Source organism: Staurois parvus, unplaced genomic scaffold (genome assembly GCF_062004578.1).
Source record: "Staurois parvus isolate SC_StPar_1 unplaced genomic scaffold, SC_StPar_1.0 ptg000084l, whole genome shotgun sequence".
Classification (NCBI taxonomy): Eukaryota; Metazoa; Chordata; class Amphibia; order Anura; family Ranidae; genus Staurois; species Staurois parvus.
Window position 1 is genome coordinate 847,081 of NW_028317880.1, and position 19,236 is coordinate 866,316.

The following is a 19,236-nucleotide window of genomic DNA, read 5'->3' on the forward strand; positions in this document are numbered from 1 at the left end:
ATATCAAGTACTGTAATGACGATGATAAAAATCTTCTCAGATGCCTAAAAATAATATGAAAAGCCAGTTGTCACACTGGGTCATAAAAAAGGAGAGGGATTCAAGGTGCAATGGGACGCTTAATAAGATACATTATATATAAACTCCATATAACAACAATATAAATAAATAAAATTACAAAATGCAAAATTAAATCACCATAAAGTGTGAAATTACACAGTAAAACTTGGACCTATCGACCAGGATATGTGTGAATCAGAAATAAGATTATATATACAGTCCATATTAAAATATCGTATAATGGTAAAAATATATATAAATAAAAACAGAAATAAAAAACTGCATATGAGAGGTTATAAAATATGAGAGGTTATGAAATATCGAACAGTGTAGCCTAAAAAATATAATAAATATAATATCATGGATAAAAATATGTATAGAAATATGTATAAAAATATATGTATACAAATACCCGTGTTTAAAACTTAGACGCCACATAACTAATAAAAGTACATAGGAAGCAGCGTAAAACATATCAACCTAAAAATGGATAAAAGTACAAATGTGGATCTTAATAAATATCAAATAGTTAACTATTATCGATAAAACAATTGAGATCCACTTCTATGTTATGTCCGCTGGGATATAGGGTACCTAATTCATATACCCACTGACGCGCCCACGCATGCGCACTAGCCGCACTCTGGCAAAATGGCGGCGACGCGTGCGCATGTGCAGACCGTATATAAACCCGATCCACAACTGTCATGGCTCAGTTGATTTTCCTCTGAAGATGTGCGGTTGAACAAAAAGCCTCAGGAGATCAACTAGCTGTGACGTCAAGCCGCCGGAGCCACTAGCTGGTCCGGCGGCCATCTTTGGAATGGTCAGTGCACCTGTCATCCTTTATCACTGCATATTATTTTTGAATAAAATTAAGTGAATTTAAAAACTACTACACTATGGGCACAATTTGAATGGCTTCTTTATGGAGCCTTTAAGCCTGCAGAGCCTGTGAGGAGTACCAGTCTGACCGAGTATCCAGAGGAAGGGAATCCCTGTAAACAGGTGGCTGACCCTAAAGGAGACCTCTGGAGCCAAGCAGACATCTTCCACCGACCTCAGAGCTGCCCATTCTTAGATGGATGTTCTACAGAGTACCATCACACATCATTACCAGTAGCCCCTAAGGAGGAATTTTTTACATGCGCATATTCTATGCGCATCTGGTAAGCGCATAATCCTACCGTTTTCGACAGCTATTTCCTACATTGGCGGATTTCTTGATCATTCATATGTTTTTAGACTGATTCCACTACCCCAGTGGTCGGCAAGCCGTGGCTCGCGAGCCACATGTGGCTCTTTACACATTTTAATGCGGCTCTTCTGTGTGCCGGGCGCCCGCTCCCCTCCCTCCTCTGGGGCGGCCGCCCCAAAAGTCAGGACTCTGCAGCTAGCCCAGCAATGGGCAAACTACGGCCCGGCGGACCTTTTAATCCGGCCCGCGGAGCGTGGCAAACATTGGCTGTCAGGATGTAGGCGGGGCAGCGTGACGAACTCCTCTCACAGTCCGCCCTGAAGACCGGAACGGCGCGGGAACACGGCAAGAGGAACGCGCGGAGCAAAGGTAAGTGAATTGACACAATATGGGGAATGAATTACTATAGGGGGGATGAATTACTATATGGGGGATGAATTACTATGTGGGGGATGAATTACTATGTGGGGGATGAATTACTATGGGGGATGAATTACTATGTGGGGGATGAATTACTATATGGGGGATGAATTACTATGGGGGATTAATTACTATGGGGGGTGAATTACTATGGGGGATGAATTACTATGGGGGATGAATTACTATGGGGGATGAATTACTATATGGGGGATGAATTACTATATGGGGGATGAATTACTATGGGGGATGAATTACTATGCGGGATGAATTACTATGGGGGATGAATTACTATGGGGGATGAATTACTATATGGGGATGAATTACTATATGGGGGATGAATTACTATGGGGGATGAATTACTATATGGGGGAGGAATTACTATGGGGGATGAATTACTATATGGGGGATGAATTACTATATGGGGGATGAATTACTATATGGGGGATGAATTACTATGGGGGATGAATTACTATATGGGGGATGAATTACTATGGGGGATGAATTACTATATGGGGGATGTATTTTCAGTTTTAAAAATGTGGCTCTCAAAATAAATTTCAATCGTGGTTTTGGCGAGATTTGGCTCAGTTGAAAAAAAAGGTTGCCCACCACTGCACTACCCTATTATAGAGGTGACCCAATGCAGTGATACCTGTCACGGGACCCTGAAAGGAACAGGAACCTGGCCTGATTTTGGAGCAGATGACCTGAACATACCTGATGAGACAGTGGCAATCTCAAATGCGTATTTTTGGTGCGCTTCTGGTGAGTGCGCCCTTCACTTATTAAGTCACATCATCTGTCACCCCTGGATAAGAAATACAAGCACTTTGGTTGTGATCTGACGAGATCCTCACGTTCAATTTTTTGGACTGTGTTATCACTATTACCACCATCATGTGCTTGTAATTATTCTGCACGTTATATGTATTCGATTTTAATGCATTCATTTATAATAATTTTTTATGCCGCTAGTTTAAGACATACTTATCACCTTTTACCACCCTTATGATTGACTGAATCATTCAGATATTCCATATATTACTTTGTATCAGCGCTGCACCTGTTTACACTGACATTATTGGGAGGTTTATGGTTGCCTTTGGTGTTCTAGCAGCTGTTGTGTTGTTGTAGCACTCGCTGAAACTTCTTTTATAGCATAGCTCCCAATGGGACACAGATGGCAATAAAAAAAATTACAAGGGTGTATACCCTCCCTTACTTTATCCAAAATGAAAAAAAAGTTTTACCTATAGGTTCTAATTTAAGTTCTAATTTAAGTTCAAAGTAGATTTTTTTATGCTGGCAGAGCTACAGTGTTCCCTGGAAAGCATTATCACGTCTTTGAATTATTTGATTTACTCCCTGATCTTGCTGTTTCACTTCTGGCAAACTAACAGGAGCTCTCTTTATCTGCTCCTCTGTTAGTCTATTAGTAATGAATCTTAAATCTACATATTACCTTAGCTTTTCCATCCAAATATCTTTGACAGAAATTTCGAACATTTTCAAAGGTGACATCATCAGCGGGCATTCTGTATTTGATATCACTTGTTATGTTTAGAATACGGACTGCTGGAGTGTCAACCTCTGTGATACGGAAATATTCAAAGAGCCGACCGTTACGAGGTTCATCCGTGTCGACCAAAACAAAGATGATCTGGAAGATCAATAATGGGTAAGCTTCTGTAAATAATTATAAAAAATACCATAATAAACCAGTACTATAGTATATAAACTTCTTTAATCACAGTAAAGTGGTGGGTGTAGATCAGAGAAACACCTTTCATTAGTATACACACAGTCTAAGCCTATTCATTCTAACCCTATAAAGAAAAGATTCCTTTATTTACCTATCCTGTAGCAGCTTGAGTCCGGTCCCAAGATCAGCTGTTAGTGGCGGCTTCTGTGTAGAGGAGGGACAGCCAACAATAAATGCCCCATAGTAAGCCTATGGGTATTGTCATCTCCCAGGCATTTCCAGCCATTGTTGGCATTATCTCCTCTACACAGAAGCCGCAACTGGAGACTGGACTGGAATGGCTTCAGAATAGTTAAGTATAGGCAGGCCCGAACTGGCCATAAGGCACACAGGGCATTTGCCTGGTCTGGCCATAGGGAACACTGGGCACTTGCTCGGTGGGCCAGGACAGGCAATACACATGTATTTAATGTGGGGCAGTCACAAAATGCAAGACAAATGCAGCAGCTGAGTTGCCCCTCATCTCAAGCCCACATCGCTCCTCGGTCTCTCTATCGCTGCGCAGTTAGTTTCCCTCCTGTATGGCCGTCAGAGCAGATGGTGGGAGCTAGTAGTCAGCAGACCCATGGGCTGCCCATGACTGTGTAGAGGAAGGAGCTGGTGAAGACCCCATTGCCTGATGCTAAATAGGTGTCACTGCTCCTGCCACAGACAGGGAGCTGGCCCCGACCAAATAAATGTGAGTGAGTGCCAACCTGCTACTGCCTGTGAACACTTCCAGTTAGAACAAATTATAAGACAATTTGTATAGACTTGCTTGACTTGGCTGTTGTTTCGCTGGACTGGGCTGTCTCTTTGCTGGACGGGGCTGTCTCTTTGCTATATTGGGCTGTCTCTTTGCTACATTGGGCTGTCTCTATGTTGGACTGGGCTGTCTCTTTGCTGGATGGGGCTGTTTTTTTACTGGACTGAACTGTCTCTTTGCTGGATAGGGCTGTCTCTTTGCTGGGCAGGGATGTCTCTTTGCTGGATGGGGCTGTCTTTTTGTTGAAATGGGCTGTCTCTTTGCTGGACTGGGCTGTCTCTTTGCTATATTGGGCTATATTAGATAGGGCTGTCTCTTTGCCATATTGGGCTGTCTCTTTGCTGGATGGGGCTGTCTCTTTGCTGGAATAGGCTGTATCTTTGCTATATTAGGTGGTCTCTTTGATGGACAGGGCTGTCTCTTTGCTGGATGGGGATGTCTCTTTGCTATATTGGGCTATATTGGACTGGGCTGTCTCTTTGCTATATTGGGCGGTCTCTTTGCTGGACAGGGCTGGGCTGTCTCCTTGCTGGACTGGGCTGTCTCTTTGCCGGATGGGGCTGGCTCTTTGCTGGATTGGGCAGTTTCTTTGCCAGACAGGGCTGCCTCTTTGCTGGACTGGGCAGTTTCTTTGATATATTGAGCTGTCTCTTTACTGGATGGAGCTGTCTCTTTGCTGGATGGGGCTGACTCTTTGCCAGATAGGGCTGTCTCTTTGCTAGACTGGGCTGTCTCTTTGCTGGATTCGGATGTCTCTTTGCTGAAAGGGGCTGTCTCTTTGCTATATTGGGCTGTCCCTTTGCTGGACTTGGCTGTCTCTTTGCTGGACTGGGCTGTCTCTTTGTTGGACTGGGCTGTCTCTTTCTTGGACGGGGCTTTCTCTTTGCTGGACTGGGCTGTCTCTTTGCTGGTCTGCACTGTCTCTTTGCTTGACTGGGCTGTCTCTTTGCTGGACTGGGCTGTTTCTTTGCTGGATGGGGCAGTCTCTTTGCTGGATGGGGCAGTCTCTTTGCTTGTTTGGGCTTTTCTCTTTGCTGGATGGGGCTGTCTCTTTGCTGGACTGGGGATGTCTCTTTGATATATGGGGATGTCTATTTGCTGGTTTGGGCTTGTCTCTTTGCTGGACTGGGCTTGTCTCTTTGGTGATTTGGGCTTGTCTCTTTGCTGGACTGGGCTTGTCTCTTTGCTGGACTAGACTTGTCTCTTTGCTGCTTGGGGATGTCTCTTTGCTATATGGGGTAATCTCTTTGATATATGAGGATGTCCCTTTGCTGGATGGGGACGTTGCTTTGCTGAATTGGGTCATCTCTTTGTTGAATATATAGGAGGCACTGGGATTAGAAAGAAAGGGGGGGCTGTGATTGCTAGGAACGCCCGACCACTATTTCCCGCCCCCACCACACGGACGCTGGAAAATTCCGGGCCTATTTTTTGTCCTAATGCGGGCCTGAGTATAGATATCTTTTCTTTACAGGGTTAGATAGAATATGTTTAGAATTGGGGTTTGAGTAGGTTTACCTTAGTTATATTGTGACTGAAATTCCACTTTAATATTGAATATGTGTGTCTGGGTGTTATGTAAATGCTGTTAAATCAAGCTATTTCTGCTTTTACCTTTACATTCAGAGGGAGATGCCCGGTAATCCTGGCATTCCCCCTCCTTTCTTAATTCAATCTGACCATTCAGGGCACAGAAACAGATCTGTGCTGTTGTGGTCAGCTTACATGCTGTGCTATCTTCTTGGAGTTACAGAGTGCTTTCCTGATGCACAGCATGCCTATGTTCCCCATAGTCAGTTTGGCCACCCCCAACCCAGTGCTGCTGTGTTGATTGACAACAGCTTCTGTGGGGCTGCTCGGGGGGGGCATGGCAACCAAACAGACTTGGGAGGCAGGCACAGCATTCTGTAACTCCAAGAAGGAAGGAGTGATGTGGCCCACTAGGGATATACTGTATACCCCCCTGCCATGGGGAACAGAGACAAACAAAGGCTGTGAAGTCTTGTGATCACCATGTACAGCATTATAAAAAAAAGGTATTCAGCTATTTTTGATATATATATAACAAATGCAATTATACAGTAATTAGAAAATGCTTTGTAAGGTATTATAGTTAGCTAATATAGTAGGATATTCACAAATATTTTAAGTGAAAAAGAACATTTTCTGAACATTTCCTGCTCTATACAAAACTTAAAACTTATAGTATTAGAGTCTTGTACAATTTTAGACCTTGATTAATGCAAAAGTTTATTTAAACTATTAAAGCCTGTTAACTTAAAAAAATAAGCTCAAGGAATATTACTTACTTTCAGTGAGATGTGTCCCTTGTGCTGCTGTGTCTTTGTTGACCAGAAATCTTCCTCCTTCGTTATTCCCCCCCATAATCTTCTGGTGCAGTATGGGTTAACAGCACTAATGAAGCTTTGACAAACTATCATCAAGAGTGTCCTACTATACCCACCCTTTCCACCCAGCTCCTCCATTAGAAGCTGTACTACAGTTTCTATTAAGGAAATATGATCTATGAATGGAGGCTAGGTGGATGATTGAAAGGTCAAACCCAATTCCTCCAAGTCATAGTAGGAATCGGTCATGTACTGGAGAGTACAAAGGTTAGAGGTAGAGAGGTAGATGGTCTAAGTCTACTGTTGTATGAACTGTCATTCCTCTCTTCTAAAGAAGGAATGGCAATTCATAGCTTTATTCCTGATGTGTGAATTTATGGTGCAGCTGCTTGCACCAGACATGATACACCTCAGACAAGGGGTGACACTTATCCAAGAGGGTGACGCTCAGTGGGAAGGCGCTGATCTTAGTACATGCAGGATGCCTAAATATTTATGAAATGTTAGGTGGTATGTATTATCTGTGTAGCACTACTCCACCCCCCCCCCCCCCCATCCCCGTAGGAGCCACTGTAGTACTGTTCAGGTCTTTCCTATATTTTGCCCCACAGCCAGGCACAAGGTAGTTTCACAACCAGGTACACACACTTTCGCTTGTTGTCTCCAATGATCAGTCTAGGGGTTGTTTTTGTAGTTTTATTATTGTTTTTTTAGACCTATGCTGACTATAACGCACCAGTGGTGTAGCAAAGCACACAGAGTTCCCAAGATCCCTCAGTGTCTGTACTCACAAGGTCCAAGGACAGAATGGCAGCCCCTTTCAAATCTTCCAAGTGATGCCCTCCAGTGATACCAGCCAGAACTTTGGCAGACAGCTCCCCTCAGTCAGCTTTCTGAAGAACTAGGGTCACTCTCTCTCAGGTCGCCCACCTGGGACCACAAGGCAGCAGTTGCCTGCAGAGGCAGCATGCCTTCCCCCAGGCTGTTACAATCCTCTCCAGGAAAGACCTGGGGCTCAGTATGTCCAAAGAATAAATACCTTCTCCCAGCATCTTTCAGGGATGCACTCCCTGGAATTGGCTGGAGTGGCATTAATATTCACACTGTGTTCTGCATGAATTCCACCTATACATCCAGAACCTTACTAGGTTACTTGGATACAGAGGAAGCCAGAGGCAGAACTAGCAGCACTTGAACACACTGAGCAAGCACTACTAAACAATTGCAGCTCTCTGTTAGACAGACAGCCTTATTAGATTTTCCTAACAGTTCTCCTGTTAATGCGGTAGTAAACTGCAAAAAAAAAATCTAAAAAAAGTCTACCTGCAAGTTTTTTTTTCTCCCCAACACCATTTGCACATGCACATCAATCACAAAATTGTATGAGTTTGATATTTATTAATTTACTATCACATTTCAGTATGGGTAAATAACACAGGAGCGCAGCACTAATTTTTATTAAGATTTTTTGGCACTGTTTATGAGTTAGTGTATGTAGCTAGCGAACCACATGTGTATTCATTTTTTGATTTTTTATGATTGATTAATATAGCACATTTTTGATCATCATCATATTAGCTCACAAGTATTATTAGCACTTGATAATGTGATAGTATGCTTTGCCATTATAAAAGATGTACCTGAAAATGAAGCCCTCCAGTGGAGCACTGTCATGGCTCCCTGAGGCTTCCATCTTCACCTTCATCCTGAGTTTGTGGGCACTGGCTTCCACATGTTTACTGTGTCTCCCACATGGCTTCTCGCAAACTGCAAGCATGACTTCTTATTGCTTTCTTTCAACAATGGCTTTCTTCTTGCCACTCTTCCATAAAGGCCAGATTTGTGGAGGGCACGACTAATAGTTGTCCTGTGGACAGATTCTCCCACTTGAGCTGTTGATCTCTGCAGCTCCTAAAGAGTTACCATGGGCCTCTTGGCTGCTTTTCTGATTAATGCTCTCCTTTCCCAGCCTGTCAGTTTAGGTGGACGGCCATGTCTTGGTAGGTTTGCAGTTGTGACATACTCTTTCCATTTTCGGATGATGGATTGAACAGTTTTTCATGAGATGTTTAAAGCTTGGGATTTTTTATAACCTAACACTGCTTTAAACTTCCCCTCAACTTTATCCCTGGCCTGTCTGGTGTGTTCCTTGGCCTTCATGATGCTGTTTGTTCACTAATTCTCTCTTGTTCTCTAACAAACATCTGAGGGCTTCACAGAACAGCTGTATTTATACTGAGATTAAATTACACACAGGTGGACTCTATTTACTAATGTGACTTCTGAAGGCAATTTGTTCCACTAGATTTTAGTTAGGGGTATCTGAGTAAAGCGGGCTGAATACAAATGCACGCCACACTTTTCAGATATTTATTTGTAAAAAAGTTTGAAACCTATGTATCATTATCTTTCCACTTCACAATTATGTGCCACTTTGTCTTGGTCTATCACATAAAATCCAAATAACATACATTTACTGTACATTTTTGCTTGTAACATGACAAAATGTAGAAAATGTAAAGGGTATGAATACTTTTTCAAGGCACTGTGTGTGTGTGTGTGTGTGTGTATATATATATATATATTTTTTTTTATTTTTTTTTAATTTAGTTATTTTAACAAGTATCAAGGGACACATATAGTTCTCTTTGAGAAACCCTGTATCTGAAAGAGGTGGGGACATCTCTTAAATTCCTTTATGAAGGGATCAAAGTAGAGTGAGCTTTCATCACAATTGAAAACTACTTTACATAACATCTACAACTGTTTTGTGAATACAAGATACATAAAACCATCTTGCCCTATGGTTCTGTACTTTATTGTCCTGATTAGTGTCAGTGATAGTTACGCATCATATTAACATTTGTCTATCTTTTTAGTAATCACTATGCATTGTATTATAATACATACCTGTCCCCTAAATTCCAGTGCAGTGGATTCATAACTTTCATATATTATATTAAAGTTGTCTGATGTTTTTGATGTGAAGAGCAGAATGTGATTATTAACAGGAACATCAAATATAGTCACAGATGTCTGGAAAACAAAACATGTAATCTAGCCAAAGGCATTGCTACTTAAAAGGCTTATTATACAACATAATTTCAACTAATGCAATGTAATTTAATCTAAAAATTGCAGACTGTAGAAGGTCAATTACCTCCAAGCTATACTCTGTGACCACATCCATGATGTAAATTCGTATTGATCGAATTAAGTCCAGTTTGCTTTTAATTTCCTCTTCTGATATTAAATAGCGGACAGGTTTCTCCTTTAGTAACATAAAATAAAACAAAAATTATATATTTTAAACAGACATAATGCAAATAAAATTTCAATCCTTTGCAATAAAATCTTCTCATAAAACACAGTTAATGCAAGATCCAAAGTAATTTTGTGTCACATTTAATTAAGGAAGATTTAATTAAACAAGCAAAAGGTGGACAATTACAAAAGTCTTGGACCACTTTCAGAACGTTGTGGCCATCATCCTCATGTTAGAGCACACATTACTTTATATATAAATGTTCACTGTGGAACAGAATGCACAACTATGTAGGTTGTAATGGACCTGCAGCATTATTTCAAAGCAGCACACCAGAAGTGGCTCACATCTATACACTGTGGTAAACTAAAACTCAAGTGTGTTGTTACGTGTTTTTTAGGGGTGCATTTGGGATGCCAATCAAAATGAATGGCGCTGCAATGTACTGCACTTAGTTCAAGTTAACATGCCTTGTGAAAATGTACTTTTTACCTTACGTTACTGCAATTCAACACTCTAAAGTGGCCCTTTATTATGATAATACATGCAAATGATCGCTGTTTGGCTATCTAACAATTTTTATGGAATTTGTCATTCTGATTACATCTGTTATAAATGTGACTGATTTTATGCTTGTTATAGTGATCTGCTTTCAATTTCTCAGCCAGCAAAAGACTCAGACAGTGGAAGAAAAGTTGTTGCATTTTCAAAGCATCCAAAATGGCCCCAGCAGCCCAGCTGCCAAGTTCTGTTCAGCTTCTCCTGAAGAGTCTCCCCACACAGCAATCATTTCTACTGCCTCCCCCTGCTCATCCAGCACAGGCTCCAGCTCACTTGAACCAGCACTGCCGGCAGAATCTACTCTAAAGCAGGAGGCCCATAGTACAGATGATGCTGAAAACCCTTTGGGACCCACCTTGGTGCATATCATGGATGCTGTCAAAGACTGTAAGTCCCTACTAGCTGCTCAGGTAGAGGGGGTGGGGGACATAGACATATCATTGTCCAAACAGGATTTGAATAATTTGAAGAACAGAGACACAGAAAAAGGTGGGAAGAATCACTACATTGGAGGACCCAGTCTATCTACTCACACAGGATACTCAATCACCAAGAGAACACTCAGTGTGTTAACCTAAACTTAATGACTGAAAAAATAATTCCAGGAGAAATAATTACCCATTCATTAGTTTTGTAGAGAGATCTGAGGGTAATGCTCCTGAAGCATTTCTTTAAACATGATTTAAAAATACCTTGGAACATCAAACCTGGAACTTTCCTCTACCTTCCTCTTCCCAGAACAACTACACCAGGGGCTAACCCATGACCCCTGATTGCTAAAATCTTACACTTTAGAGACAAGGTTGCAATCTTGGCAGCTAGTGTAACAAGTGACATCAGCTACAAAGGCTCCCACAACTGTTTCCCGGCTTTTCGTCTTATGTGCAAAAGCTGAGAGCCTTCTTAGTAGCTGAAAACAGATGGAAAGATATAGTGTATTCCATGCTATATCCAATCAAGCTGGGAATAGTAGGCAATGGCAAATCGTCATTCTCTACCTTCAATTGAGACCTCAGACCAGTTAGATGGTAAAGACCTGCCTCAGCATAGTCCTCCTAGGTTTAGAGATCGAACCCCCGCATTTTTTTGGAATTTATGTGTTTTACCCCCTTTCTCATATTTCGTTTCTTATTTAATTTCCCCACTTGTGGATTATATGGGGCACATTCTCCTTCCTTCAAACCCATTGCAGGTACAATACTGCTGTTTTTTTAATGGATAGGGTTGTTCCAGCTTTCACAGTCCACATAATACATCCTCCCCTATTCAAGACTATACACAGATATGTTGGGACCAACCATTATGGCTCCTTTATGACCACCAGGTATGCCTGCCTTTATTTTCCTGCCATTTTGTTATCTAGATGGCCTGCAACAGGACAGAATGGTTTTACCTGAAATGTCCTTCTCCATCTGATGTTACACCACCTTTCAGGGTGGCCACATCTGATTCTAGTGTAACACTAAACTACTACTATCATTTCAAAGCTTGGATGGACAACCTGCCAACATGCCAAAATCTTCTCTGTTTATTTAGTTCAGTTTAATAGCTTTTGGGTACTTACAATTATTCCCAAATTAAATCCCAATCACCCCCTGCTTCATTGGGGCAGATTGTTAAAGATTATACCAGAACCTCTCAGCCCCTCCACACACACACACAAACACACACACAAAATTCAGTGAGTGTACAAGTATGCTTTGTGCACAACTTACCCCCTGGGCCCACACTGTAGTGGCTACTACAACTAGTCAGTACACTACACAGGGCCAGGCTCCATGCACTCTCTTTCTCCTGCAGGTCCTGCTGGTTCTGATTAAATTAATCAGAACAGGAACTATCAGGCAGATGTCAATAGGAGATCATGACTCTGAGCCCTGGCACTTGGCACAAACAGAAATGACAGAGGGAAGGGACTAAAAAAAGCACAAGAACTGGCAGCCACACGATGTCACATGCAAGTGACAGCACAGCCAATGATGGATGGTCACCAAGGGACAGCTTGCCCCTGCTGGTCCTGACTGGCCCAACCCTCCTCTGGGCTCTATAGAGGCCGCATGTTTGGCTGTGGCGACAGTTCCACTCCTGATTCAGAATTAATTAATCTTGACACCTACAGTAGGCCAAAAATGTATGCTGAGAATATTGAGGGCAGGTAGAAGAGCAGATTTAATTGTAGAAGTGACATACTGAATCTCTTCTGCAACAACAGCCTAACTCCCAGCAATGTTTTTTCAAGATTTTAGCTTCATTTGAAGAAGCATTATTCCCTCAAAAGAAAAAAAAAAACAGAACAAATGACAAAATCACATGGTGGTTGGCAAAGGAGCTTAGAAGGCTGATACTGATATTCATGCAAAGCCAGCCAAATAAATATAGTCTGGCTATGCCATTTACCTATATGTGTGTGGGGGTATCACTACCCTCAAAAAGACCAAGCTCATGTTTAAATCTGAATGGATATATTTTGACAGTTTTGGAGTAGAACTTTATAATAATATGAAGGGTAAAGGACATCTTACCTTTTTATATATAGCAACCATGTTCCCAGTAATACCAACATGTGTCAAAATGTCTTCATTACTAACAAATCCAAAAGGAAACTCGGAGACATCTTTGGCTGTTTCTGTGAAATGCTGTGTCAAATTACTGTTCAGATCCTGTTTATAAAAGTGGATTATGTAAGGAGACTCTACATGTATTCATCTTTTCTTCTTATACAGTATATGACACTTTAAAGCTTAAGCATTAAGGCTGTGTAAGTATTGAGTAATGCTCAAGTGCAAACAGAGCCAGCCTTATGTTATATGGTGCATGCTGCAAAAATGTAGTATAGTGCTCTCATATGCACTCTCAATCTACCTGTTACCATTACATTACAACAGCCGAGTCAGGCCAATAGAGCAGAAAAATAGATCCCCCAGTCCTACTAGCAGCTTTGCAATGTTATTGTCAATGTTATTGTAAATTGTCTAGTATGACATAAAGATATATAAAAGAGTTAATCGCATGCCCTTTTTCATATCAGCTGCTGCCATTGAAGAATTCTCTGCACATCCTTGCTGAAATCAAAACTTTGTTTGGAACTTTTTAAAAAAGTTTATATTTTTTTCAATTTTCATCTCCACTTGAAAGGGCTTACAGAATTAGTGAAAACAACTCCTGTTATCCAATGGTTATCAAGATCTTGAGAAGACTGTAGATACACATGTAAAAAAAAGTAAAGTACTCACAGATACTGCTAAAAATTCCCAAAAAACAAGTCTTTGTCAACAACACAAATCTATGTGGTACAGAATATTAGATCATATGGACAGGGTATACCAAGCTCTTCAGGTTAAGGGTATATCCATACTACAGACCTATGTAGTTGATGCTACATACACTTTATACAACACTCACAGACGTAAGCAACTAACAACTGTTAGTGAAGTAGAAAGCTAGTTTGGACCAGTTTGATCCAAATAATCTATTTAAAGATAAATGAAACATAGAGATCTTCTTTAAATCTTCAACCAAAAGCAATGTGTGGACACATTCATTAGTGGAATGAATAGAATGTGTGCAATTTATAATCCCTGGATAAACATCTCACACCGATTTATTAAAATGGGTAGAATTATAACTAGATTCTATCTATATTCCACATTAAAAATAACATTGTTCATACCTTAAAAAATCCCACCACACTAACTGTATCTGACTGAATAAAAGATTCATACTGCTCAGTAGTGTTGAGTAACACAAAACTATGTCCAATTCTTCTGTTTATCCATGTCACAAAGGCAGCGGCTGTTCTGACACCTTTTGGAGAAAATACAGCATATTAAGAAATCAGTATTTTAATTAATGTGTATAAATGAGGCAATCAATAGATGTATAGTAACTGTAAATTTACATAATATATAAGTATATAAAAGTCTCAGCTGCTGGGCTTTTAAAGTGGTAGTAAACTTTATAATTAAAAAAAAAAAAAACGTTTCCCCTGCAAGGCAATGTCATAATGTGCTAGTATGCATCGCATACTAGCGCATTATGTGAAACGTACCCTAAAAAAAAGCCCTCCAGTGGCATGTTGTCACTGCTGACAGGGCTTCCATCTTCACCCGGTCCTTCTTCGGGGTTCGTGGGCTCGGGGAGCTTGAATGGCCAAGCAGCAATGACGTCACTCCCATGCATGTGTGCGGGAGTCACTGTTTTCAGCACACAGCTCTGAAGGAACAGCACGGGTATGCGCTGGTGCTGCTACACAAGTAAATATTTCCTAAATGGTGCACATTTAGGAGATATTTACAGTATCTCCTTACCTTACATGTAGGTACAAGTAAACAACCAGACTTTACTACTACTTTAAAAGGAACTCATCAGGATAAAAGTATGGGGACTGCAAAGGCTGACTTGTTTTTTAATGTGTAAATTCCTGGTTGTCTCCCTGACAGCATTTCTATGACAGTGGGTTTGCTAAGTGCTAAAACATGGATACTGTCTGACAGCCCTGAAGTCAATACTATACTAAAAAGTAAGTATTCTTTTACAGCTCAAATATTTTATTTGCTAACGTGTTCTATATAAAGCATCACAACTTTTGTTCAACCAGAAAACCCTACTGTGAATAGTATTGAACACTTGTCGGCCAGAATGACCAAGTTCTGTGCTGAGACAAACAGTAGGCTGTAGAAGAAAGTGTAGATGACCCTGCATCAGAAAGTCCTTCTGATGTTTTAAATATACAGTCTCATTTACTTAAAGTGGTTGTAAACCTCAGACGTGATATATGAACAAAGCATATCCCTCTATAGTGTGTACTTGTCTCAGTTAAGAGCACTGACACTCCGGTCACACCAAACCCCACTTTGAAATCGCGTGATTTACAGTGAAGCTGCACGATTCAAAGTCGGATAATATGCTGATTTCAGGTGCGATTTGCAAGACACCTGACTCAGATATCTATACAAATCGCACCAAAAGTAGTGCATGTACTACTTTAGAAATTGGTGCGGCTTCGTCTGAGTCATAACTGCACCGATATGACCGTTCTAATTGCAGACAATAGTGTGCAACTTGGCATGTGATTTGCAATTTGCATGGCATGCAAATCCCATGCAAATTCGCATCCATCCAGGGATTTAGTGTAAATTTTGTCTGCTGCATCATTCCTCTGCTATCAGAATGAATCAGAGAAAAATGGCGACAGGGGAGGGACCTCCAGGAGATTGGCAGCCTGAGCTCCTTTCCTGTGAGCAGTGTGAAGGGGGGGGGGTGTCTCTTCCCTCCAATCAGCTATCAGAGCTCTCCTCACTGAGCTCTGCAGAGTGTAATTTTAGCTCTCCTCCAACTTTTTTCTGAACTCAGACAAGTTTTATTAATTCAGCAGTTTGAATAAATGTAGAGAAGAGAAGAAGAGAGAAAGAAGAGAAGACTGCAGATGGACAAGTACAATTTAGGATTGGTTTAATCTCTGTGTATCACTTGAGGCCAGTCACTTCACTCAGTATATGTAATGGTTTACAACCAATATAAGATACAGGAATGGCAGTCTTCAATTTACTGTTACGAAAGATATCTTGCAAAGGAAATCTGCACTGCGAGAAATACAGTCAGGTCCATAAATATTGGGACATCGACACAATTCTAACATTTTTGGCTCTGTACACCACCACAATGGATTTGAAATGAAACGAACAAGATGTGCTTTAACTGCAGACTGTCAGTTTTAATTTGAGGGTATTTACATCCAAATCAGGTGAACGGTGTAGGAATTACAACAGTTTGCATATGTGCCTCCCACTTGTTAAGGGACCAAAAGTAATGGGACAGAATAATAATCATAAATCAAACTTTCACTTTTTAATACTTGGTTGCAAATCCTTTGCAGTCAATTACAGCCTGAAGTCTGGATCGCATAGACATCACCAGACGCTGGGTTTCATCCCTGGTGGTGCTCTGCCAGGCCTCTACTGCAACTGTCTTCAGTTCCTGCTTGTTCTTGGGGCATTTTCCCTTCAGTTTTGTCTTCAGTAAGTGAAATGAATGCTCAACCAGATTCAGGTCAGGTGATTGACTTTGCCATTGCATAAAATTCCACTTCTTTCCCTTAAAAAACTTGCTTTTGCAGTATGCTTTGGGTTATTGTCCATCTGCACTGTGAAGTGGCGCCCAATGAGTTCTGAAGCATTTGGCTGAATATGAGCAGATAATATTGCCCGAAACACTTCAGAATTCATCCTGCTGCTTTTGTCAGCAGTCACATCATCAATAAATACAAGAGAACCAGTTCCAATGGCAGCCATACATGCCCACGCCATGACACTACCATCACCATGCTTCACTGATGAGGTGGTATGCTTAGGATCATGAGCAGTTCCTTTCCTTCTCCATACTCTTCTCTTCCCATCACTCTGGTACAAGTTGATCTTGGTCTCATCTGTCCATAGGATGTTGTTCCAGAACTGTAAAACTCTAATCTGGCCTTCCTGTTTTTGAGGCTCACCAATGGTTTACATCTTGTGGTGAACCCTCTGTATTCACTCTGGTGAAGTCTTCTGTTGATTGTTGACTTTGACACACATACACCTATCTCCTGGAGAGTGTTCTTGATCTGGCCAACTGTTGTGAAGGGTGTTTTCTTCACCAGGGAAAGAATTCTTCGGTCATCCACCACAGTTGTATTCCGTAGTCTTCTGGTGTTGCTGAGCTCACCGGTGCGTTACTTCTTTTTAAGAATGTTCCAAACAGTTGTTTTGGCCACGCCTAATGTTTTTGCTATCTCTCTGATGGGTTTGTTTTGTTTTTTCAGCCTAATGATGGCTTGCTTCACTGATAGTGACAGCTCTTCGGATCCCATCTTGAGAGTTGACAGCAACAGATTCCAAATGCAAATAGCACACTTGAAATGAACTCTGGACCTTTTATCTGCTCATTGTAATTGGGATAATGAGGGAATAACACACACCTGGTCATGGAACAGCTGAGAAGCCAATTGTCCCATTACTTTTGGTCCCTTAACAAGTGGGAGGCACATATGCAAACTGTTGTAATTCCTACACCGTTCACCTGATTTGGATGTAAATACCCTCAAATTAAAGCTGACAGTCTGCAGTTAAAGCACATCTTGTTTGTTTCATTTCAAATCCAGTGTGGTGGTGTATAGAGCCAAAAATGTTAGAATTGTCTCGATGTCCCAATATTTATGGACCTGACTGTACTTGTTGCCTGAAGAACAACCTGTCCATCTACTCTGTGCCTGTTATCACTTCATTATTATTATTATTGTTATTATTATCAGGATTTACAGTTGTGTTCAAAATAATAAATAATAATGAAGGGGGGATAGCCTGTGTAACAGTAGACCAGTGAGGAGGGAGTTGCAGTAGTCAAGGCGGGATAAAACCAAGGCGTGGATAAGTTGTATTGTGGTGTCATTGGTCAGAGAGGGGCGGATTTTGGAAATGTTCCGGAGGTTGAGGCGGCAGGATTTAGCCAGTGATTGGAAATGGGGCCCAAAGGAGAGGTCAGAGTGTAGGATTACGCCTACCACCCTGGCATGAGGGGAAGGACCAATGGTTGTGCTGTTGATCTTAATGGTAAAGTTGTGAGTGGGGGATCGGGGAGGAGGAAATATTACAAGCTCAGTTTTTGAAAGATTGAGTTTAAGGTAGTGGTGTGACATCCATGCTGATATGTCGCTTAGTACATTTGTGATACGTGAGGAGATTGAGGGGGTTAGCTGGGGAGTGGAGAGATAGATCTGGGTGTCATCAGCATAGAGGTGGTATTGGAAGCCATGGGAGGTTATCAGTTGGCCCAGGGAGGAGGTGTAGAGAGAGAAAAGGAGAGGCCCAAGGACAGAACCTTGTGGTACCCCAACAGAAAGAGGAAGAGGAGCGGAAGAAGAGGAGTTGTATGTGACGCTGAAAGTGCGCTGAGAAAGGTAAGAGGAAAACCAGGAGAGAGCAGAGTCACGGAGGCCGATGGAATAGAGTTTACTTAGGAAGAGCGGGTGGTCGACTGTGTCAAAGGCAGCGGAAAGGTCAAGGAGTAGGAGTATGGAGTAGTGGCCATTGGTTTTAGCAGTTAGTAGGTCCTTAGTGAGTTTTAGTAGGGCAGTTTCTGTGGAATGTTGTGGGCGGAAGCCAGACTGTCGGGGATCAAGAAGGTTGTTGTCGGTGAGGTAGCAGTTTATACGGTTGTGAACAAGGCGTTCGAGAAGCTAGGAGGCAAACGGGAGCAGGGAGATTAAGTTATTCAAACAGGTGGGATCCAGTGAGGGTTTTTTGAGAATGGGTGTAACCAGTGCATTTTTAAGCAGGGAGGGAAAGGTGCCCATGGAGAGTGAGAGGTGGGTTAGAAAATTAAGGATAGAGAGGGAAGGAGGCTGCAACAGTCGTGAGGGGACAGGATCCAGGGGACAGGTGGTGAAGTGGGCCTTGGAAAGGAGTTTGGTAACTTCCTCAGTGGTAACAGGGTCAAAAGAGGAGAGTGTTGAGTGTGGTGTTGGGCCTGGTATGTTGGTTAGAGGAGGAAGCTTGGCTTCATGTAAAGTTTAGCAGGGCTTGATGTGATATCTTTAAGCAGGATCCTAATTGATATTGTTTCATAGTAGTAAACCAATTTGGATAGAGAAGTCATTTTAACAGAAGTTATTTTACCCAACTAAAACAGCTGGAGACTTTTCTATTTTTGTAAGCTCTCAGAATCATGGTTGTTTTATTCTATACTTTACAGTATATACTAGGGATGTAAGCTAGATCCAAAAGTGTTTACGTTTGTTTGAGTTCCAATTTTAATGAAAGTACTGCAGGTTGGGCAGTGTTTCAGGGGGTATATTTATCAGCAGGGCTTCAATTTTGGTCAGGTTAAATTTTAGTTATAATTTTT

The 19,236-nt window shown here is 41.4% G+C and overlaps 2 protein-coding genes across 2 annotated transcripts in view; one reads left to right on the forward strand and one right to left on the reverse strand.

The window, feature by feature from the left end:
• The window catches only part of PDILT (protein disulfide isomerase like, testis expressed), a 57,441-nt gene that overhangs the window by 10,911 nt on the left and 27,294 nt on the right, over positions 1–19,236 (reverse strand). The window contains exons 3-7 of the mRNA XM_089669936.1: positions 14,030–14,163; positions 12,882–13,019; positions 9,694–9,804; positions 9,444–9,569; positions 3,141–3,338 (exon numbers count right to left, since the gene is read on the reverse strand). Coding sequence (XP_089526062.1) covers positions 3,141–3,338; positions 9,444–9,569; positions 9,694–9,804; positions 12,882–13,019; positions 14,030–14,163 — 707 coding nt within the window. The remainder of the gene's footprint in view (positions 1–3,140; positions 3,339–9,443; positions 9,570–9,693; positions 9,805–12,881; positions 13,020–14,029; positions 14,164–19,236) is intronic.
• LOC149468578 (uncharacterized) lies at positions 757–14,878 on the forward strand. Its single transcript, XM_089669937.1, has 4 exons — positions 757–886; positions 3,243–3,356; positions 10,463–10,746; positions 14,799–14,878. Exons 2-4 carry the CDS (start codon positions 3,334–3,336, stop codon positions 14,807–14,809), a joined length of 318 nt encoding a protein of 105 aa, XP_089526063.1. The 5' UTR covers positions 757–886; positions 3,243–3,333; the 3' UTR covers positions 14,810–14,878.

Excerpts from the sequence above, each read along its gene's own strand:
- LOC149468578 (XM_089669937.1), top strand. The coding sequence starts at position 3,334 with ATGATCTGGAAGATCAATAATGG. Across the intron at positions 3,357-10,462 it reads ATCTGGAAGATCAATAATGG|CCAGCAAAAGACTCAGACAG; the intron begins GTAAGCTTCTGT and ends TCAATTTCTCAG.